Raw genomic sequence first — 24,000 nt, 5'->3', positions numbered from 1 at the left:
GCCCACGCGTTCGCGACTATCAATCAAAAACCAATTACTTGTGAGATGATGACAAACGAACAAATATGCAATACTCACTCTTCGACGCGACGGGACAAAGCGATATCTAGCTCCGCCGGATGAGTATCCATCATGTGTTGATACACTTCGTCCAACAACGCCGCCGGTACCGTAAACAATGTCGACGCATGTTCTAGCAGTGCTCGTACCACGTTTATTACGTCTATTCTCTCCTCAGCCCTTTCCGCCGAAACCTCCGCCCTCATCTGGCTGGGCTTCACGCAGTGCAAGATATTCGGCGCGAATACCTGGAATATACGATCAAACGTTTTTGATTCGCGTCCAATACGCTCCATTTGGTATATCGATTTAATTAACGTTTTTTTCCCTTGATAACCGCGATGATTGACAGTAGCCGATAGCGTGCGTCGGCTGCTAAATTAATTAATTTTACACTTTGCCTGGGATCGCAGTGTAATAATTTAATTAACATAAATTGTAAAATCTTGTACAAAGCGTAGAAGCAAAATCAAAGTTAATTTACTAAGCAATTTCTAGATCAAATATTTTTTAAGCAATATTCCTTTATCTCTGTGCGTGTGAAAGACGAAGAATATATTTGCAGAATAATTGCAATTGATCTTACTTGATTTTTGAGAAATATATTTCTGGCATAAAAAAATCACGGAGAGATTTTTAGATAAATGAGAATATTGGAGGTGCTTTTATGCAAAAAACGATGTCAACTCAACGAATTAATTAAAAATCAATCAAAGGGAATCCGAAATATGCAAAAGTTCAATCTTTAGCTTAGAATTCCACCAACGTGGATGGAAAGTTCTATCTTAAAAGAGAAGTCAACGAGGTGCAATGCGCGGTGAAAAAAGAACGGTACGGATATTGGAAAGAAATCAAAGTCGAAGAGTGCCATGCAATATACTGACGGTCGCGAGATTTGTCGTATCCATTTTATTCCCCGGAATCCACTCTCCGCTCTCGCTCTTTTGGTCCTCGCTGTTCGCCGCGACGACGATCAAGAAGTTCAGAAGCGCCCAAAGAGTCTCGCGATTGGGCGTGGGTAGAAGTTGAATGAGATGCTGAAGAGCTTCCTGCTGCAACCGCCTGTTCCTGATCTCTAGAAAAACATTTAAATGTTCCGCTTATCTCACGCGCTCTCGATGAACGCACGAAAGTCGGAATATTGGAAATTCGTAGGCGGAATTGCAAAGAGAAAGATTGCGGAAAATGAGTGATGGCTCGGCGCGCAAATCAATTTAGAACCGGCAATGCGCAAATTGAGTTCGAGCTATCGATTACGAGCGAAGCTAAGACAAGAGCGGATAACGCTTTTAGCGGCTTACGTCGCATTAAAACTTGATGCTTGCTTACTTTGAGTGTGCACAAAGGCTTGATACAAATCCCTGCAAAGTAGGGGATCCGGCAGATCGCGAAAGTATTCCTTTAAGAGAGTGGCCACGTCGTGAGGACATTGATCGGCGCCTATCTTGGTCTCCCGACCGCAATCGAAGTCCTCCCTTAACTGGAATTAATTGCATGTCACGCTTAGGATTTGCGCAAAAGATACACTTATTCTGAAAGATATTTACCAACTTCCGTAAATGTATTGAGTCACTTGAGATAAAAGTGGACACTAATTTCTACCTTCGAGATAATATTGGTTTTTTATTTGATAAATATTTTATTTCTATCGACGATCGTAATACGCAGTAATGGACAGCATTATGAGGACATTAAAAGAAAATCCAATAGCACGTACAGATAATAAAAAATATATATCTGGATATCGTCTGAAAAAATTGTCAATTTTCGACTTAAGTCCACATTAACTCGAAATTGCTGGTTGAAATACTAATTACATTAATTTTTTTGCTAATGAAAATGTATGATTTTCGTATATGTTCAGCATTTGCATTTCATCGAATTTTTCAAAAGTAAAAATATAAAAAAATACACTTCTCTCGAAAAATATACATAGAATGTGATTACAAGAACAATTACGCATACTATAAAAGAATATTAATCGTCTCGCAGTATTTTTTAAGAAAAAGCATTCCAATATTCTTCTAAAATTTCGTATATGAAGATTAATATCAAGATGCTCTTTTCGTTATGAAGAAAAAAAAGTATCTCGTACCTGCCGCACCCTCTTTTTCGAGGGCGACACACGAAACACGCCTAGCGTCCGGAGACCAGTCGTTTCTAGGTGCTTAATGCATTGCCTGACGATACCCGGCACCGCATCCCATTCACCTCCTCCACCGCTATCGCTCAGCTCAAGCACTCCGGAGTCACTGCCTGTAAGAGCACCTCCTTTCGACGACAGAGACTCGCAGGAACCACCCTAGTTCAATAAAGGAAAATGTTATTTGCGCAAGAGAAAAAATAAGTGGAAATAAAAAAGACGGGAGTTGAAGCTTAAAATACCGAGACATAAAAAAAAAATTACTGACTTTTTTTCAATAAAATATAAACTAGAATGTACATCAAATTCGAGATCTGATATATAAAGTTACATGTTTAACTTTATAAATCAGAAGCATAAAGGATATTTTATCTTTCTACGTTCTCTATTTAAGGTTTATGAGAAAAATTCTATAAACGCGCTGTATTTGATTGATTTTTCTAAGCTTTCTAAAAAGATTAACCGGCTTAAATGCACGCAAAATGCATGCCATATTCGAGCAACTAACAAACGATTCGCTGCCTTCGTCTGGGAATCGCTAAAATAAAGCCCCTCGCGAAATTGAGGATTCTTAATTAATCCGCGGTTAAAATTAGCGGTCCCGTTCCCGTTCTATTCGCGTCTCTGATCTATGATGTCACCTCGACGGACGCGGGACACGCACGTGACGTCGGCACGAGAATTTCTACGTCGTCCTCTTTGCGTCGCATGTACACGATCGATCAATCGTGTTAGGCGTGGTCTCGCGAAGCTGCCAAGAAGAACGATGGCAGAGATAGACCGATTACATCTTCGATGATACTTTTCTAATTCCAAACACGATTTGAATAAATTTGTCTTCATTCTTTTACGTTTTTAGAATAGACGGAACGAATCGAAACTATTTTAAAATTCTTCCGATAAAAGCAATTTCGCCGTCAAATTTTTCATGAAACTCATCTTTTATCAAATTTTATGATAATGACCGGATCACAGCATACGGATGCTATCGCGTATAGGATTGTATCATAGCGTATAAAGTTACGTGGCGTTCATTTAATCGCGCAATTTTTTGGGGTGTAATAAGAACTGGTCGTAAAGGCTTCGGCTTCGCTGACACAAAACCGATCTCCTCTTCTTCCTGCTTTATGTTAACCGGTTAACGTCCTTTATCGATCAGCCGGAAGTAAACCGCAACGCACACGTGCGAGGGCGGCGGAGATATTATAAAATATATCGGTGCTATTTCTGCCGATGAAGCATAGATATTTCGGGTCCCGCGAACAGCTGATTTAATTTCTGTGGTTGTAAAAATTTCAAGTGCAACCGACACATTAATTTCTAGATACGTCGGCAAAGTCCCTTTATTACTCTGTGATTAATTATTTCGTTTGATTCTATAAAATAATATTCTGTTTTTCTTTTATATATTTTTTCTTACTATTTTTAATATGTGTTTTAATGGAAATTTACTTCTTTAATTTTTTTCTGTTTAACATATTTTTATTCAATTATTGTATTGTCAAATTTTTAAGAAAATTTATATTTCTGATACGAATTATTTATGTTACTTTATTCTATTGTATTACAACTTATTATTTAGTGGCTGCTTTATTTTCTTCTCTGTCAAGCGCATATGGTTAAACAAGTTGTTCTTCGATTAGACATTGATAGATTCGTACCAATGGAGGGATGTCTGTTTCCTACACGTAACTTTATACATGCGTATAAATGCGTAAGCATATATACAATGTGTTCCATTAATATATTTACATCCTTTCGACGGATTATTTAATAACCACAAGTTTTTTATTTTCAGCATTAAATATCACAGTGATTAAGTCTTGAGTTGAACAGACTTTTGAGTAATCTTACGTAAAACAAATTGAAAGAACAAAATTTTATCATGTTTTTCATGTTTATCAAGTTTATCTCGTTCAGAAAATCTTAACTTCCCTCGTTGTAAAAATAATAATTTGTATTCCGAGGACCATCAATATCTGAATGATGTGATTTTATAGTTATTTTATAATTCTACCGTAAAACTCGTCCTTTACATATTAACTGGAACTGTAGGTGTTTCTCCGCGGTTGCAAGGAAACAGGATAATTCTGCGACACTTGGTATAGAAACGAACGGAAAACCGTAGGTGGAACGAACCAATTTCCTTCGATCGCTCGGAATAATGACGTACGTCAGTATCGGCTGTCGCGGTGAGCGCGTTGCGGATATGCGTCAGTGCATTCGCAGCACCCAATTCAAATTCGCGGCGACGAACGAATGTAAAATTGTAAAGCTTGTCTTGCAGCCCTTTCGCCGCCACTGTTTCACTATTAACCTCGTCTCTCCGGCACGAATCCGATTTATCTCGAAGGAGAAAAAAAGGAGGATGTCGCTCGATTGGTCCGGGTTTATACGTATGTATACGTCACGGCGTTTAATGTCACACGGGATTTATCGCGGGCTGTCCTATAAAGACGAAGTTCACGATATCGATTCGGTTTTCTTTCAGTAGCCACGGCAGAATTTATAGCCACCTGAGAGAACGGTAATGCCGCGGATAATCTTCGCTCTTAAAGAAGACGCATGGCGAGATGTGTGACAGTAAAAAACAACTTGCATTTAATGGAGCTTAAAGAAGAAAAGACTCGAGATTTCGAGAAAGAAACTCCGTAAGAGCTTCGACATTTCGAAAGAGCTTCGTAATTTCGCCATGATTAATTTATACATCGTTGCTTTGCATTCGGCTGTGAGATACAAATTGAGATATTTTTATTTTGTCGACACGCTCGTCTGTTAAATTAGCGCTGTTCTTAAAAGGAACTCGTGAAGTCATTATATTGCGGAGTCATATAAAATGCAAAGTTTAGATTCAATTAAGAGAGTAGTTAGTGAAAGCATAATTGTAGCAGAAGTTCTCTGAAGTATCATATTTCTCAGAATATTATTGCTCTTATAATGAACAGCGATACAAAATGGGAGTTCACGCATTGCATTATATTGCAATGATTAATTGAGAAATTCTTATACAAAAGAGCCAGCGCACCACGCTTTCCAGCAGCTGGCGAAGTCACTGCGCGCCGTGAAAACGGAAGTTCACAGTCGCTTAATTGCTGCTGCAGATGCACTCTTGCTTGATACAGTGCTTCCTGAAGGGCTCGATAATAATCCAGTTCCAAGAACTGTTTTCAGCCGCTGCCGCGTAGTAACGACATGACGTTTGCGATATTGCGATCGGAAGTTTTGATCAAAAAAGTTATCGCAACATCTTCGCGGCAAAATAACATATAACTTATAATAATAACAACGGTACTTACATGAATTCTCCGCAAAGGAAACAGAAATTTTCCGCTGCGTCATTTATCTGGAGGAAAGTAATACAATGTATGATGGAGCCGCGGATCGTAAATACCGTCAAGAGAAGAAAGAAGTCGTATCTTCGAAGATAACTTTCCAGAAAAACACTTTCGCGAAATCGTAATTTGATTATATAATATGACCGCGTTACCGTAGGTTACGGTCGAAGCCGCAATTCCGACGGAGTCGGACATCGATACGCGATCGTGTATCGAAAATAATATCCAGAAGCGCACCGACGGCCTGCTTAAAATAACGATGAACGCCCGACGTTCTCGAGCAAAGCATAAAAAAATTTTGTTTTCTGCTCAGGTGGCGGTGTTTCTGAAGTCAAATTATTCACTTCCGGCTGGAAGGGGAGAAAGCCGGAGATTTGTCATATCCAAAAAAAGAAGGAAGAGTTACAAAATAGAACGCAGTACTATTTTTGTGCTGCACATCTTTATAATAAAAATAAAAATGAATAGCAAAGAAGTGTTTAGAGTAAACTTTTCCTTGGCAAAAATTTAAGAATCTACTCACGGCAATAAGCCAAGTTCTGTTGAATTTCAAAAGTTAAAGAAAGGCGCACGATTCCATCGGAATAAAAAGAAAAAACAAGAACCTTTGTCCTCACAGATTCAATGTCTGGAAGTTTGAGATTAAATTATCTAGTTATTTATTGTTGAAAATTTTCAATGTTAAAGAATGATCAAACAACTCGAATTTTTAATTAAAAAATTCTTACGAATTATATTCGTAAAAATATTAAATAAATTTTATTAAAAAGTATCTTTCTAGATTATTGTCAATTGTAATTTAGTAATAACACATTAAATATACAAAACAGTCAAAGCTTAATTAATTAATTAATTTTTAAATTATTATAAGAACGGAATAAAGAAATGTTCGTTTTTGCATGTAAGTGCACGATATAGAAATTAATTTTTTGCATTAATCCAAGTCTAGATCGACCATTTCTAGACGGAAAGTGCAATACAGAATACATGAACGCGTACTCGTGGCCATCGGTCAAACGTATCCGTCGAAAAATAACCACTTGCAAACTCTCGACGTCTGGCCCGCGTCGCAAGTGGTCATCGATAAACCTCTTGCGCCGACAGCACGATGACGCAACGAATGATGCCGTTAACGATGTCGGCGTTAGAGTGACGTCGGCAAGAAAGACGTGTCGCGCGCCGATATTTCGACATCGGTCGATAGTTTTGGGCGTTGTTCAAGTCGATTTTTATTCGCGCGCTAGCCTTAAACATTACTCCGTATGTGAGATCGAGAATGAATCGTCTTGAATTTTTCCAAGATTATAGACATGCTCTTCGCGAATTGTCTCTCTCTCTTTCCTAGCAGGTTTATTATAAGAGCTAAGAATTACATAAATTCCGCACTTTGTAGTGTACGTTGCCGTTTTACGCTTCTATATTTGCTCGCCGCCCGCGGCGCATCTTTAATGGTCGGTCGATCAGTTGCCAAGCTTTACCACTCGAAAGAAACTTTCGTAAGTAATACAGGTCAACGCCTTGAACAGCATGGAAGTCGATATACGGCGCAGATATAATTGTGGATACTCGCGTCTCTTCTTCAACGTTTCCCTTCATTATTGTCATGATTTTAATAAGAATTGTCTTTAAAAAATATACATTTCCGAAAATATGGAATATTTAGAAATAATCCGCCCAAAAATAGGATATTCGAAGGTAGATGAAACGTCAAGCCAAAATTATTCTCTAGTAATTTCTTACCTCTTCCGTTTTTGCCGCGATGGTCGTCGGTGTTTCTATAAGGCTGGAAAAACTGGTCCTACTACCGTGCCTGCTGCTCCTACTTAGGCAGCCGACATCGGTGACCTCCCCAGCGGCAATTCGAGCGATTCTATCATTCTCTATACACTGCAATAACGGTATACCGAACACCAGACCGCCAGCCACGTCTGCAAGCAAGAAAAAAAGATAAAAATTTCAGCGGTTTCTACAATTTCTTCGAAAATTTTAATAACAACATAAATAAAATTAATTGATGTTTCGTTAAGGAATTGAATTCTGTTGAAAAACATAATTAAGTATAAACGTGATTAATGTTTAACATTATGATAATTATTATTATCGAGTGCGCTAGCATTTTAGCTATTTATTGTATATGATTTCGTCAGTAAATCTCTTTTTCCGGGTAATCCATAATCTCCTTGATCGCTTGGCGAGCAAACGAGCAACGTGAGATCAACATCGATCTGATCTACGAGCCGCCAGCTGCACGACTCGACAAATTTGCGTATATGCGTGCGTACTCTGTGCATAAACAAGCCTCGCATCGACGCGATAGTGTCACGCTGACTGCTAATTAGGCTCATTAAAGAAAATGACTCCATCGAAAATAATTTTAACGGCTTGCCGTGTCGCATCATATAGCACATTGATTATTTTCCTCGAAGTACGACTTGTTTCATTGATTTATTATAATATATTTGTTTTAATATAATATAGAAAAATGTCTGTAAAAATAAAATCATTTCTGCAAGCGTTTTGTCGCACAAAAATATTTATAGCACGGTGTTTAAGAAAGTGATTTATTTTGAATTTCAACTCTTTGCTAAAAATTATTAATTTGTCATTTTATTATTAATTTTGAATCTTTTTTTTTTTCAGCGCAATTGTACACGGTGTCTCAACTCAGCGGCACTACTTCTGCTATAATGATCCAGATTTTCTACATTAATGCCGCTAATTCAATACGGCTTGAGATATTTTAGCAACCCGATTGCCGACATGCGGAGCAACAGGGTTTTCATAGAAACGACGTGTTTAATGTGACACTAATTAACATCAGCGTCTCACCCACCACGTATTGCGCATCGCGGCCAAAAACGTATTCCACGAGGCACAGTGTTGCCGTCCACAGACAGACGCGGACCTCTTAGTCTGCCCACGCACGCTCCTCGCGTCGATCGCGATATAAAAGTCAGGTAATTCGAAGCACATTCGCAGCGAGCGCCCGTTGAGGGCCCGCAGCTTCTTCTCACACATCAGCCTGTCTTCGATTGTAAGCGTCAGAAGCGGGGAAAATTACACGAGCGATTCTTACAATTCACGGTCCGCGTAAATGACTCTTCGTCAAGGGGAGTGCTTCAGTTCGATGAGGCACACTCATCGCTATCGGTTCGATATATCCACGTAGAGTGATTGCCAACGATTGTATCTTTCCAAGGCTCCGAACCATTTTCTCAGCCGCCTCTGTTCGTAATCGTTCCACGTTTCCACATGATATTTCGGACTTACGTCTATTCGCGCGGATTCTATTTTCGCGTTACGTGCGATTTTCCTTGCCTCGGACGTCATTCGATTAATACTAGTAATTACTCTGTTTTAATTAAATTGGTTTCGGTTTTCCGTCAATGTTTTGACTGGCCGCGAATACTTAGTCGCATATTAGCGTAACGGTATTTCCGCCAGTAATGACTTCACGGAAGCCGCCTCTCGGTTTTCAACATGTTCGACGTGTCTTGTATACACACATTCCGCAAAAAATTAACAAGATGTTTTTCTAGAGCCGGTTTTTATCAACGACGCAATTTTCCGCAACTTGGAGTTGAAGTCGAAGAGACGTTTGAGAGACAGACGGGTCAGTCACGATCGAGGGAAAGCGCTGTAGTTTCGTGGTCGACCACTTCTCGAAGAGCCAGCTGAAAACCGAAAGGCAATAAACCGTGTCCCTATACCGGGTCCGATTATAGACCGCGATCTGGGCCATCTCGGCTTCTCTCTTTCTTTTGCGCTCTCTTTCTCTCTCTCTTTCAAACTTCGGAATGTGCTTCTCTCTCGAATGAGCGTGAAACGCGCGAGAGCCACTTTACGAACTACAATGTGCGAAGAGAACGAGGCCTTTTCTTGGAAGCGTCGAAACGATCGGCATCGATCGTCAACACTTCGCCACCCCCGTACGATGTGTCCGGCGATGGTTGGGTACGTATTTAGACGCGCGGAGTGCGAGCATACGGACATTGCGCGTATAAATATCTTCGGTGTATCTTGTTGCACACACACGTTTAAATAATTGACATTTCCTGATAGGTGTATTTATACGTAGATGCAACTTTGTTTATCTGTGTATTTTGATCGCTTAAGATACTATGTGGGAAATTTATGGACTTAGATTCACGTGCTGTTCTACGGCGTGATTCGACGAGAGCGTTTTAACGCCTCTTCCAAGAATTGTCACGCGACTGTCAAGCAGCCTGCTCATCAATCTGCCGTAGTTGTTTTAAAATTTTAATTTTGAGCACTTAGCGTTGGTATTGTTAAGTTTGATGTCATTATTTTGAGAAACATAATTATTTTAAATTAATTACATTTTATTTTAATACTAAATAAAATTATAAATTTATTTTAATTGTCATAAATAGAATTTTTTAAATTATATTTTACTTTCTTTTTTTCCTTCTTTTTTCTAATATTTTGCACTTTATTTTTCAGAGACGGATAAATAGCTATTCCACTCGTTATGTGGAAAGATGGATTTTCGGGACACAATTGTGCATCGCAAGATGCGTGCGGCCGGGCGAGAGGGACACGCGAGCGGTGCATTAAAGGGAGTGAGCGACCTCGCTTACTCTCGCCGGCGAGGAGACTCCCGATTGACGTCTGGTGTCCCTACGCATGGGCACTTGTACCCAGCGCGCACGAACCGCAAATAAACCTGATATATGCGGAAATATGCACCGCTACTGAGCACCCCGTGGCTAATTTTAGCCGGCGAAATTGTGTCTCATACCAGCCTGGCCGGCCGATGCTGTTGCATCCGCCTCTCGCCTCTCCGCTGCACATGGCTCAATAGAAGGTACTGAAATTTTATATTAATTACTTTGGAGCTGATCGATGGAAGAATGTTAATCTTTCTCAATGATACTCTAGCGAAAATACATAAATTAGTTTTGTATATAATTTGTTTTTGTTGAAATGTTATGCACTTGAAATTGAACTGCTTTTGTTTGGTTCATTACATTTTTATTACCGAAAATAGCGATTCTTATATTTGTTGAGATGGGATTTCTTGTGAACATTGTACATTATGTCGAATAGTGTATACCGTGTTTGTATTTGCAATGAAACTCATGTTCTCAGTTCAGGCAATACGGAGAGACGTGCGCCACTAAAACTTTAGATGGCAGACCGTTCAACGCTGTATAGCTGTATAGCTGTCCGAGCTGATTTGTTTGTTACAATACTCGCAGCAGATTCTTATTTGAAATTTCACGAGTAGTGAGAAAGTGTAGCGCAAACAGCGTCGTAGCGCAAAATTGCGCGCCTACACCGCGCATAATTAGTTCGCTCGAAATGTGGCGGAATGAGAGCACGGTAAACATGCTAATGTCGGATTGCACCGGGCACATTTTTAGGTAGAGTTTTGAGAAATTACTTGCAGTTTTATTTGCCCACGCAGCAACTCCGAGAATCTCGACGAAAAAAGGTTGCTTTATGCGACCTACAAAAGTGTCTAATTTGCATTTCGCGGAAGCTGTAATATCTGTGAATAGCGTAATCTCCGCTCGTGCCTGCGGAAATAATTTCCCAACGGAGAATTTTTGCATTAGAGCATTATTGTTCTGATATAATATAACGAAAGTATCAATATCAACTCATTAGTTTTATGTCTTACTCATTTGACTTTTTTAACAATTTATTTAGTATAAATAATTAAGGTGAATTTATTTTTTACGTATTTTGATTTTCAGGAATGAAAAACAAAGTTGTGTTGCAAATTTTCAATATTTTTCTTGCAGAATTTATGCTGTCCGTTTTTTATTTATATACGTAAAAGTTGAATTAAGACGAAAAAATGCAGAGTTCAATTTTGTTTTGTAGCATAGAACACAATTTATATCTTTTTTTTTATCTCATGCAAAACACAGACCGCAATTGTAAATAATTTATTATAATGGCGGTAAAAGTAGGAATGCATGTAAATCGCATTCGCCAATGGTTTACTTGACTTACTTTTTCGCAATGACCAAGCATGGAATTCGACACAACGGGACTAAAGACGGCCGGCCGAAAATAGATGAAGAAAGTTGTCCCAAGAACAATATTTATCTTTGTTGCGGTAGATGAAAATATATATCACACGTACACGCACTAACGCGGGAATGTCGTAAACGTATCAAGTGATAGAGCACTCCACCGAACTTCGGGGCGAGCGCTATTGCGTCTGTCTGAAAATAACTGAACTAGTTATTCTCCAAACAAATAATTGCGCCATAAATTACGCCCGTTAAATACGTGGCTTTTCACACATTAAACTGCGCACGTCGCACTTAATTATTGACTCGCCCGAACAAAATTTCCGCGATTCGCCGCTTCCCCGGAGCAGTCACGATGAATTTTAGAATGCGCGTTCTACGTTCAGAATAACTTCACGCATATAACATTTCTCCGTATCAAAAATTGAAGATCGGAAAAAATATCTTGGTTGAAACAATGAACGAATTCAATACAAGTTCTCCGAAAGAATGAGATCACATTTTACTATGGAGAGGCGTGTTTTACTATTGCTCGTGATACGTAAAGTTTTATATATTGCATTATAACATATCATATAAAATTTTAATCATTGGATAAAGAATTATCGCCGAGAGAGAGAGAGAGAGAGAGAGAGAGAGAGAGAGAGAGAGAGAGAGAGAGAGAGAGAGAGAGAAAGACAGACAGGCGGTATCTGTAATGTAGAGTTAGTTTAATTCAAACCACCTGTGCAGAAATAAATTCCGACACGGTTTACGTGGCAAGAAAAAATAACCATAAAGAGAGACGAGAGGAAGCCGCGATCTTCGTTTTTTTTCTACTTCGTTTACACGCTGAGAGCGCATACGTCAACTGACTTCGCGCCTCCTGCTTTTTAAGAACTTTTCGTGCACATTTTTTACGCGTTATATTAAATTAATTACGTATATACTTACGTAATCTATGTCAATGAGGAATTGACTGTTTAATTAAAATTTACGAGATAATAAGTAGAAAATCGATTATTGATAATCAATCGTCATAAGCCCAGTTTCATATTTGTCAGAATTATTCAGGGAGTTATCCTATTTTTATACGACCCACTATTACGAGTTCTTTATTCTTTATAAGAATCGAAAGAGATCTCATCGAGATAATTAGAAAAACTCGTTGACCGGACATAATGTTTCGTTGAACCCTTTCATCAAACGACTTTTTTGTATCGACTTATAAGTAAATTGCACCGATATCGAGTGGTATACCGTTCCTTCGCGAACAGTGTTTTAATTGAAGAAGATAAACGCGACTTTTGATATAAATAACACCATTGTTTATTCCGGGCTCCCGATTATTCCTTATCGTAACAAAAGTACTGCGATATAGCCGTGCGATCAACCGATATTGCTTTGTACTCACCTTTCTCCTTGTCGTCTTTTCCTTTATTGTCGAAGAAGCCCGTTGTGAGAGCCTTCCTCTTCAGCAAGTACGCCCGCCTCTTCGGCTTTGTGGTCACCGACCCGCTGCTGAGTGACTCTGCAAGCAAACGAAGAGAATGACCTGACAAAAACGTACTTCGAAACACTCTTCGGGATTTTAATTCTACATTATGCAAACCCTCTTGTAAAATCAGAACAGTATCCACTTTTGTCCGGCCCGAATATTTAATAGAAGGAGATTATTTCAGGATGAATCCGCAATGAAGCTTAACAATTTATTAAATCCTTTCGAATGAGAAGAGAACAAAAGAAATTCTGAAGAAAGCTAATTACGTAATTTACACAACGAATTAGATCATATGAAACACCTCTACGTGTTCTATACGGTTTCATACGTGACGGGAATAATATGACGTCCACATAATTAAATATAGAAGCTCCGAATAGAATCCTTCACAAAAGTCGGGCTTGCCTAACACCACGTATATGAGATGTTTTATGAAACTCGCGAAATTCGCTTCTTGTTTCTCACATAATAGCTTTCATTATGATTGATTGCGCCTCTAGTCTACCGTAACTATAAATCCAGCTCTGCATAAGTGCATTTACATGGCTTTCCTTTCATTGCTCTTTCATTCCTTGTCCGGATGATGCGTTTCAGAACTTAATTTTACTATAACATCACGCTTGAATTTAATAATTTCTCATTATATCAGGAAATTTATTTTTGATACAAAACAAAGTATAAAGTTCAATTCTCTGTGCTTGATTATCAAATAATGATCAAATATAATTTACATTTATTATTATTTTCTTCAAAGGAATACCGTGGCTAAATATAATACGTCGGATGAAAAGTTGGAAGATAAAGATATCAAGATTCCGACGTCAAGCAACGATGACTTATTAAAGGTTTCTTGCACTCTCCATCGAGTATATATGCATGCTATTTCTATTATAATGCAGTTATTCATAGTCATTCTCTGCTCTGCGGTACAATACCACTTTGACAGTCGCGATATCCTCACGTTCGGGCTCGGATGTGCGCGTTATTGCGAATGAGGCTCGCGAAGGAAAGAGACATCGAAATTCGAGTGGATGCTCCACTGTGAAGGTGAACGAATACCCGTAGCCATAAACACGTCAATCATCTGGAGTTCAAACGAGACAGCCGAATGGCGCCACGTCTTCGCGATAAATGCCGAAGTAATCTCTCGCGATAGACACCAAAGATACACACTGAAATTCCGAGATTCCCTCCGCTATTATTATTCCTTGCAGGTACGCGAAGACGGTCGATCGCTCGAAGACTCAAGTTTATCTTCTCCGAAGAAGTGACGAAAGTTTCTTCACATGTGCGGCATTTAACAACGTACTTAAACGATGTACAAAACTTAATGTACAAAATCAAGACATTTAATTGAAAGAGCAAATCAATTATTATTTTTCTAAAAATAATTATTCTAATTTTAATTCTAATTTTAATTGTATTTTAATTTACAGTTAAATTTATTTGCATATCAATGATCTACAAATTTTCGCAAGGAAGAGTGATTTCAGCGAGAATTGCAAGAAAATAATTCAAGAAATCCGTGTAACGCGTGGAAGTGTGAATTTTGTGAAAGAAGGAAACTTATATCGAACAATACGCATCGCGCGCAGAGGCGTCGATGAAAAAGCATAAGAATTTGATTTTTCAGAACGTATAAAAGCACCAAAGAAACTCATGACTCCCATCGGTATTTATTAAATAGAAACCGGCGGGGGCTGCGCGCTTAAACACGCCAGGAATTTTGTTGAGCGTATTTTCCACTCTTCTCTTCGTCTTCGTTCCAGAATCAACTATACGCTACGAACTAACATAGTGCGGAACGCAGATGAGCTTAATAAAATTATGTGCTGGATGAATTCCTTTCAATCCTCGCGAAGAACGGAACGCGAATACGGAGCGCTCAAGAAGACCGTGCATGCTGTTCTTACGGTAATTATAGATACATACAAAAATGCGAATTGATACAAATGCAAAATATTTTCTTTCCATTAAAAACTGAAGTTCATTAATTAGGTTTTACATCTATTCTTTTCTTCGGTGTATTATATAAAAATTGAAACAATTTTTAATTATGCTGTTGATAAAAATTGGAACAACTCACTTTCAAGCTATTGATGAAGCAAAATTTTATGCTTTTAATGTATTCCACTGATAAAATTTTATCAAAATTCTTTAGTTCTTTCGGTTTTGAGAACTCACCACTCGGTGGCCTGATGTGCACACCCAGATTGAGAGCTTGAAGCTTCGCTACAGCCACCTTGCAGAGAACCTTCCTCTCGATATCAGACAGCGTTCGTATCTGTGTGTCCTGCAGAGTGACGCGCCGACCGCCCGTGCCTGCCCAAGTGCATTTTCCCTGCGACAGAAAGGAAATCGTGCATTGTTTACTCCCCCGGCTACCTTGTTGCAAATTGCGTCTGACAGATCTTGAACGAATTTTACAGAGCACGTACGTCGCGATGAAATACGGAGACAACAGGAAGCGTTGTGAAGCAGAACAAACTGAATTAAACGCGACCTCCAGAATATCTCATCTTGTGACGGAATTTTTGAAACAAAATTTAATTCCTCCCTCTCCTTCCCCTCCATCTCCATGACGCGAACCTCATTATCATGCAACGATTATTCAAATTAATCTTATCATGTAAATCCGCGAAATTAATATTTATGGACTCGCCTCCGGGATGGATCATAGTTCGCAAGTACCGCAGTTTATATCGAGTGTTATCGCGTAACAGTTGATTCGTTTAACTGCGGATCGATAATTCCGATCAAAACGTCGAGATGATGTATCTTCGTTCACTAATAGTTACACGTTTACAGACGCGTTTTAAAAAAAACTTTTACTATAGATCGACAACAATTTTTGCTTCCTCCAGATATAAGTAGAAAGCAGAATATCGAAGAAATGTGCGAGATAAAACGAGGAGAACAGTAATGATGGTCTTGTAACTCATACATTTTTTTTTACTTTGTAGGAAGAATTAATCTTGCGTTAGCTGAAGAGGCGAAATCATCTGAATGTGCACAAGATGACGTAGAGAATCATAATCAAATTGCTTGTGGTTTTATAATGAATAATTATATTTGATATATTTAATATTTTTTTTATATTTCAGATAAGCCATAAAGGGGAATATAAATAATATATTTTTATTTATTAATCTTGTTATCCTATGCATCTGCTAAAATAAGCTGCTAAATTTTTATTTTTTATGATATTTTCTGAACATTTCTTTTATTTTTTCTAGAACAAAAAGAGAATCGATTTTATCATCTTTTATCGGGAAAAAATCGTGCAGAGAAGCAATTCTCGTCATTTATAAACGTGTCAGCGAACCACAAAGGCATCAAATTACATTGCGTAAGAAAAACTAACAAAAGAATCGTTGAAAATTTGTGATAAAACATGAAAAGCATTCCCAGGGCAATGGCATGTGTGATCCGATGCTTTGCGCTTTTGTAAGCTCCTGATAGAGGAGAGAACGACATTCGCCTGTCGTTCTTCTAACAGGCAAATGCATTCTCGTTTTCTGTAACCGTACGCTTTTGCAATATCTCATAACGTTGAAAAAAGTCCGAAAGAAAGGACCTACTAATGGTTACCATTACTCTCTGTCAAACACAATTTTCGTGTGTTATCTTTTCTTAAAATCTTAAAATACAAAGAGACGTGCGACATATATAACTCATTCATATATTCACAATATATTATATGTTGCAAGAATACAAATTAAATGCAACGGGACGCCTAAAAAATAAAAATATCTAACAATATATTATGATTCAGCTACTAAATTTGTTTGCAACTTTATTTCAACACAAAAATGTATTTAACTACAAAATTTATTTTGAACATTTTTGTGACAAATAAATATAGATTTGAATAAAATTCATAATTGGCAAATACCATTTCAAAATAAGTTAAAAGGCGCTTTTTTCTATATTTTAAATGAAACATTAATTCTGTTTTTACTGCCATTTAGGTAATAAAAGGATGAATTTTTAATTATAACAATCTCGTAATTGGGTTTTTTTGAAATTACAGCTCTAAATTCCTCTTGCAGAGAAATAAAATAGCGTGCAATGAATCCGCTTGATAAATAATGTTGAATTGTTTGCGAAATAAATGCAAGCATGGAAAAATAAATGCGAAAATTTAACGAATGACATATATCTGTTTATAATGTCTGCGTTTATCGCAGAAAGTATTGAATGTGTTATCTCGTTGCAATACAATGAGTGAAATTGCAAGATGCGGTCGCATGGAATATAATGACATGGCAAGATACGGCGCCAGAGTGCGATAGAAGAAAAGTTGAAAATCGACGGCGCGCGCTCTGTTGTTTTGTCAGCATCAAAATGCATTTTCCGCGTGTTAAATTACTTTTTGTTTCGTTGACGTCATTGCAGTCGTGCGCCAAATGAAAATAACCGAGACGTGCTTTATCGTGATTAAAGTCATTAAGAACAGTCATGTTGATACGTGTAGGCGGAAAACTCGCGCTTTCATCCTTCCGCAAATATGCGGATTTTACATTTTTTTGTTTAATAATGACGTCTACATGGACTTTTTACTGTGGTTAAATATTGGAGGAGAATTAAAATGTATATTTATCTTTTATCTTTTAATCATTATCAGGTTCTCTATTATCAAGGATCATTATTGATTTTTTAGCACTGAAGTTTTTTAAATAATGTATGATAAGTTTTATTATCGTCCCTTATACAATAATTTATTATGTGAAATTAAACGAAAGTTATATGCATTATAAATTATATGAATTTTTTTCTCAGTTATCTTCGATGCGCTTTTTAAGATCAATATTTCAACGCGGAACCGATACTTAACAAGGTAATGCCTTGTAAGGTGCACACATAACTTTTAATATATGCCGCATATCAAGAATAATGACCACAATATCGCTGCTCGTTATTTATCCACTAGCAGCATCTGTTGCCGCAAGAAGCTACTTAAACTGACTTGCTCTTATTATTCCCAAAGGTTTGCTTATTTTTCAACAACGTATTTACGACCTTTGATGCAAGAGCACGTTGAAATTAACGGGATAATGTGAGCAGGGAGGTGACTGAAAAAGTTCGTGACTCGCTTGTTAATCACCCGGGGAAAATTGTTGCTTGTCATCCGTTATATATATTCCGAAAGCTGTCGACGTCTACGAGGAATCTCGCGGGAGAACACATGCGAATTAGACGCGGGAAATGTCCTCGGAAAGGGGAAAGACAGAGAGAGGTCTAACGAAGCCACATCTGAGACAAAGAGAATATACATGAGCTTCACCTTCTATGCAAATGCGAACAGGGACATTTGGTGTAAGTAATGATATTACTTCTTCACAAGTAAATTGAAGTCTGAAGTAATTGAAATCTTCTTTTAAAAAATGTCGAGTCATGAATAATTTTTGTAATGAAATTAGATAAAAAGAGCAAGGAAATTTAACGAATCTTGCTTCAAGCAAACAAATAATAAAATCTTATTTTTTAATTTATTTTAGGTAGATTTTTAACTGGAATGTTCATTTCTAGATACACAGCGTTACCCAAATACTTATTTTTTCCAAAGCCTTAAAGTTCCATAAAATATATTTTTCATATTTTTGAATTTTAACAGGAGAATAGTAATTCCAATTTTTAACAAGAAAATATCCGTTTATCAAATGCGTTATTGAATGTCCTCTGTAAAATATAATTTATTTTCCGTCATTCGAAAAATTTAATTACTAACTGCATGGAACATGTAATGATATTTGCTCTTTCAGAACTAAATTTTTGTGATAAATCAGACACCGGCTATCGAACAGCGCGCAAGCATGGAAAAATAAATGCGTTGGATATCGCAATAGGTGAAAATAATTTTTTGCACGGAAAGAGAAGACGGATTTCTTTTTCCTTTGCGATTTCGCAGTGAAATTATTCGTCGAAATAACGGAGGAACGCCACGTGAGAATAGCATGGACGCGGCGACGGTGGTAGTAGACTTTGGCTTTAGTGTTGGTATATGTCCGAGTAGTAGTAGCAGCAGGGGTTAAGTATAGTTTATACACACCGCCGCGTTGGCTGACTATTTCTGGCGGCGCCAGCGAAATTCCGAGGCCCTAAATTGGTTATCGCGCTTACCGCTTAACGAGAGCGTTTGCCACAAGGTCGACCTTCTTTTTTTTCTTTCGCGCTTGCCCCTTTCGCATCTTTCGCGTGCTTGGGCCGAGGATAAGGACGTGTCAAAGAAGCAAAGGAGGAATGTAGGTGGATCAACAGCTGATCATCGAGTACGGTTCAAGCTCTCTCTATGAAAGGAAATGTGTTCTGTAAATTATATTAATTTGCAAAAGACTAAAAAGTAATTACAATGAAATGTTCAAGTAAATTATTATTGTCAAAAAGCACATGTCTATGATAAGATTAAAAAAAATGAGAAATATAATTTTCTAATTAATTTAAAATGAATTTTTCTTAATAAAATTTAATAATAAATATTAAAAGAGAAGAGATAATTTAGAATTTAAAGATAAACAAATATGCGCGAGAGAAATGCCGAAATTTATTTCAAGAAATTTCTCATTACGAATTAATGCGACCGCCAGAAAATATTCAGCGTTTCCCCAACGCCGTCAAAGAGCTTGTTAAAGCGGCACTTTATAATGTATAAATGTTTTAATATATTATGAATGACGAAGAAGGGACACATTTTTTTTAAAACTCGCTAAGGGCAAATGCGGGAAAAGATATAAATGTGCGCATCAGGAATTTTCTTTCTTACATGCTGAAAACACTCAGGTGAATAGTGGCATATAATTTAATGGGATTTCTCTTAAATATATTTTTACAAAGCAGAAGGTCACGATACTTATATCGTGGACAAATAGAAAGAGAGAGAGAGAGAGAGAGAGAGAGAGAGAGAGAGAGAGAGAAAGAGAGGGAGGAAAAGAGACACGCGCGGCACTTATATTTATCGTGTTTATAAAAGAGATGTTTGGTGTGTTATTAACGTCTGTAAATAATTTCTTACTCCGGAATTAATTTACGCACACGCAAGAATACTTTCTCCAAAAATAGCGCGCGATCACCAATTGCCAATTTTTGCCAAAACACCCTTATAATTCAGAATCTCTACTCGTGCTCTTTCAAAAGATATTCCTGCCTCGCGTAACGTGGAGATCACCGCCAGAAACTGCCATTACGAAAATGCGGGTCTATGCCAAATGCACGGTATCCACTGTTCCTTTTTATCGAGCTTTTTGCTAATCTCGCGGAGACGCCAAAGAATGCGTACGCTATAGCTCGTTGGAAAGTCCGCGCGCGAGATGCATTTAATATAATTTCCAGAAGACGCATTTCATTTCTGCTCTCAGCTGTCTCATCTTATCACGAGCGGTGAAGGCAACTCTACGCATAAGTATACTCACAAATACATTATCCATTATTCAGCAGTTGAAACAGCGTGAAGGAAACAAGGTATTAACAATTTGCTAGTTAATTTATAATAATTTTAATGAAATTTTGATTTACTGAATGGTTACTAACTTGGAATCTCTCTTATTAAAGATATTTTAAAGACCGAATATTTTTATTCTAGGAAAAATTAACATTATAGTGTTTATTAAATTTATACCAATTTTTCTAATTTTATAAAAATTTTTCAAGATGTAAATATACAATTTTAAAAATTTTATTAAATTGAAAAATTTGAAAATGTAACCAATTATTGCAAATTGAATTAGATATTAAAAGCCTCGGCTTTTAGTGTGTAAAATCCGAAATTTTGGTTTCAGCTCCGTCACGCGATTTTGCTGCGCGCAAGTAGAAAAAGACTCACCTGAGGTGTCCATACGGACGGCTGGTGCGTCGCCCGCGACGTGCTCTTGCTCCTGGATCTCCAGATCTTCTTCGCCACCAGCCGGCTGCCGTGATGCACTACGCTGCTCGAGGACTTGCTCTTCTGCATCGCGGTGCCACCTGCGGAATTCGGGGACGTTGACGTGAGTGCCGGCGAACCGGGCGCCGAATGCGGCTTGTCTTTGTGCGCGTTGGAACCGTGCAAAAGGTGAGACAGGAAGGATTGATGATGATGGGATTGTTTAACCGGGGTGGACGGCTCCTCGGAGCCGAGGCCGGCGTCGATGCTGCTCCTGGAACTGGCGTTTCTGCTCGGCGGCGGCGACGTCGTCGTGTCGGCGTCCGACAGATTTTCGGACGACATCTCGCGATAATGCGCCGCCCAATTGTCCTCCGTCTGGCAGCCCTTGCTGTTGCCGTCGTCGTCGCCGGGCTTCGTGATCTCGCCCTTGGCCTTGATGTTCCGCAGATTCCGGTCGTAGTTCACCCGCTTGAACCTGTCGGTCTTGTCCGCGTCCATGGATTTTTTCCGCGCCATCCGCAGGTACCTCTTGATGGTGTCGCTCACGGACGGCGACACGTCGTCGTTGTCGACACTGCTGCGCCTTCGCCCGCTGGACTTGTGCGACGCATGGTCTTTTTGCAAGGATTCCTCTTTATCTTTTTCCAGACACGCGTCGAGGACATCTCGCGGCACCGGATCGGTCTGCACGCCGTTATCGAAGAAGCTACGATCGATGCTGGGTTCCTGAACGGCGATCAGAGGCGGCGGCGAGATCAGATCTCTCTTCGTGGACGACCAGCTGTCGGACTCCTTCGTCCTGAGTCTCTCGTGGCCCCACCATCGAGAGGACGGCGAGGTGTACGCGCCGGTCGCTCGGGGCCCCCGGAAACCTCTGGTGCATCTCAGATCGAAGTATAGTTTTTCGAGGAGCTTTCGATCTGTTAAAATATCGGAAATTACGTGCTCACGAGATGAAGATTTGCTATAGTAACGACTCAGCGTCTCCATCAGCGATTTGTGAACGTAATCGCCCTGATAAGGCAGCGTGGACGTCGCCACCGCGTCTTTTTCTGAGTAACCCTTACGAGGCGGAGCTTCCTCGCGCTTGGCCTGCGCAACAATCGTGTCTAGATGTTGCTGCAATTTATTTATGAGGCTGCGATAATCGAAAGGTTCTTTGCCTTCCGCCTGCTCAGTCGCCTGCTCCGATTTCGCGGCCGTTCTCGCCGGATTGGTCGCCTCACCCTGCATGTTTAGATACTTTTGCAGCATGTCAGCCAACTCCTTGGCCTCGGCGTCCTCCTGCGACGTCTTGCGACGCATCACCGGGCTCGACGGCATGCTCCCGTCACCGCTGGTCGACGTTAGCAACCATTCTCGCTTTGCCTTCGCGAGATCGAATGTACCAGACGTGGTCGCTTGAAGGACGAAGCTTTGCGGCGAGCTCCTGGCATCGTCGGCCTCATCGGCCGAACTTGCTTGCGTGCGATAACTGCCGCCTTTGGGCTGCCGTCGACGTCGCTGGGCGCGCAAGCCCAGGCTGCCCGGATACGAGGCCTTCCGCCAGAGCAGGAAACGCGGCTCCTTCTGACATACCTCCTGGAAGTACTGCTCGATCTTCGGTATGTCCTCGGGACGATTGTGCGCGCCGTCCGGGATGAGACGGCGGCCGGCGTCGGCCATATAGCGCCACGTCTTCCGCGTGAGCAGCCATCGTTCCTTCACGGGCTTCCCGGACCGCTTAGTCCTGCGGTCCCGCGACGTCGGCGGTGTCCCGCGCAACGAGCTCGCGGTGTCCGTGCTGTCGCGACGCGAGCGTCTCCTGCCGCCGCCGGGACGCTCCGCCATCGTCGCGTCCTTGTCCCGCCTCGCCACGCGAACCACTTTCGCGGAATTGTCGGTCCGTCCGGGTCGTACACGACGGGGCAGACACGCGCCAGGTCGTCCTCCGGCAGCGTGGAAGGATCACTGTACCATGCCAGACGGCGTGTCTCCTTCTTCCTTTCACCCACGATCTATCGCGTCACATTCGACCGGGGGATACATCAGGCGGAACGGACTTGCCCGCGCCAGGTCACCAACGTGCACACCACTGCACTTTGACACTTTGACCACTCGCCGGAAGAAACATCCACGCGAGACGTGGATCGATCCAGACGGGACGATGACGCGGTTCTTTCTTGGGCGATGATAATTCTGTCACCGCGCGAGATGAGGCGACTGGACGATCGAATGGCAAGCGCGATTGCTTTCGAGGAGGAAAACTCGGAATATCGGAAGTACTACTTATTTCTATTATATGCAACTTATTATTCAAAATAGGAATCTTTAGATTCGAAAACTTCGCCACTAATTAATCTTCTTTCAGCAGAAATTGAGAAGCTCTTTTGTGCGAAAACCGCTGTCGTGCGATCTGCAATGCCACGCGTTCTCCAAGCGGAAAAGAAACGACTCCGCTTGTAAAACAACACCGCGACGACGTCCTGACGTCCGAAACGTCCTCGACGTCGGAGAATCGCGCACGTTACAGTTGGCCGCGCGAGCCGGCAAGGTGGAAGCTACCTAAGGTACGCGACTACTGCTTCTCAGGGCGTCGCGACGCTCGTGGACGCTCCGTGTCTAAAAGCGTCTTCGCCCCTTCTCTCCGCCGCCGTCCCGCTCGCGTGCGGAAACGCGAGCGAGCGAGCGAGCGTGAGCGAGAAGAGGAGGACGCTGCGGAGACGACGACGACAACGACGACGGCGGACCAGACCGAGGAAGAGGTATAGAGATTGGCTGCGGTCTAGGATACCTGGGCCCGCCGCAGACTAACCGGAGGTGTAGCGTCGACGACGGTGTCGTCACGCTTTGCCAAATACCGACGGCGCTTTCTTGGCAGCGTATCACCCGGCCGCGCTGGCGTTTCTCGGCGAGACAGTGCCGGCTTTGACGAGATCGTGACGGCATAATACCGAATAAATATGACGAAGAAGCGTGACGTAAGAAGTAACAAGTTGCAAGGTAAGATATGAAGAAATGAATAAACTATTCTGTGCAAAATGTTGCGGCAAAAAGTAAAACAGCAATGTTGGAAATAATGAAAAAGCGAAATTTCGAAACAAATATAAAAATATGAAATATTTAATATTTAA

At 40.2% G+C, this 24,000-nt stretch overlaps 1 protein-coding gene and 2 long non-coding RNA genes across 4 annotated transcripts in view; 2 read left to right on the top strand and 1 right to left on the bottom strand.

Annotated features, from left to right (window-relative positions):
• The window catches only part of LOC105679082 (Rho GTPase activating protein at 102A), a 27,573-nt gene extending 4,309 nt beyond the window's left edge, over window positions 1-23,264 (bottom strand). For both annotated transcript variants that reach the window (XM_012378872.2, XM_012378873.2), the window contains exons 1-8: window positions 20,846-23,264; window positions 15,211-15,367; window positions 12,940-13,056; window positions 7,279-7,466; window positions 2,156-2,362; window positions 1,390-1,540; window positions 945-1,135; window positions 79-308 (exon numbers count right to left, since the gene is read on the bottom strand). In XM_012378872.2, coding sequence (XP_012234295.1) covers window positions 79-308; window positions 945-1,135; window positions 1,390-1,540; window positions 2,156-2,362; window positions 7,279-7,466; window positions 12,940-13,056; window positions 15,211-15,367; window positions 20,846-22,717 — 3,113 coding nt within the window. In that variant the 5' untranslated portion in view covers window positions 22,718-23,264. The remainder of the gene's footprint in view (window positions 1-78; window positions 309-944; window positions 1,136-1,389; window positions 1,541-2,155; window positions 2,363-7,278; window positions 7,467-12,939; window positions 13,057-15,210; window positions 15,368-20,845) is intronic.
• LOC136997646 (uncharacterized) lies at window positions 17,095-20,844 on the top strand. Its single transcript, XR_010888307.1, has 3 exons — window positions 17,095-17,619; window positions 17,809-18,875; window positions 20,382-20,844. It is a non-coding gene; the product is annotated as an uncharacterized lncRNA (long non-coding RNA).
• Window positions 23,060-24,000, top strand: LOC136997650 (uncharacterized). Its single transcript, XR_010888312.1, has 2 exons — window positions 23,060-23,148; window positions 23,241-24,000. It is a non-coding gene; the product is annotated as an uncharacterized lncRNA (long non-coding RNA).

The sequence above is a fragment of the Linepithema humile genome, chromosome 2 (genome assembly GCF_040581485.1).
Source record: "Linepithema humile isolate Giens D197 chromosome 2, Lhum_UNIL_v1.0, whole genome shotgun sequence".
In the NCBI taxonomy this organism is placed as follows: Eukaryota; Metazoa; Arthropoda; class Insecta; order Hymenoptera; family Formicidae; genus Linepithema; species Linepithema humile.
This window is presented reverse-complemented; position numbering and strand designations above follow the sequence as displayed.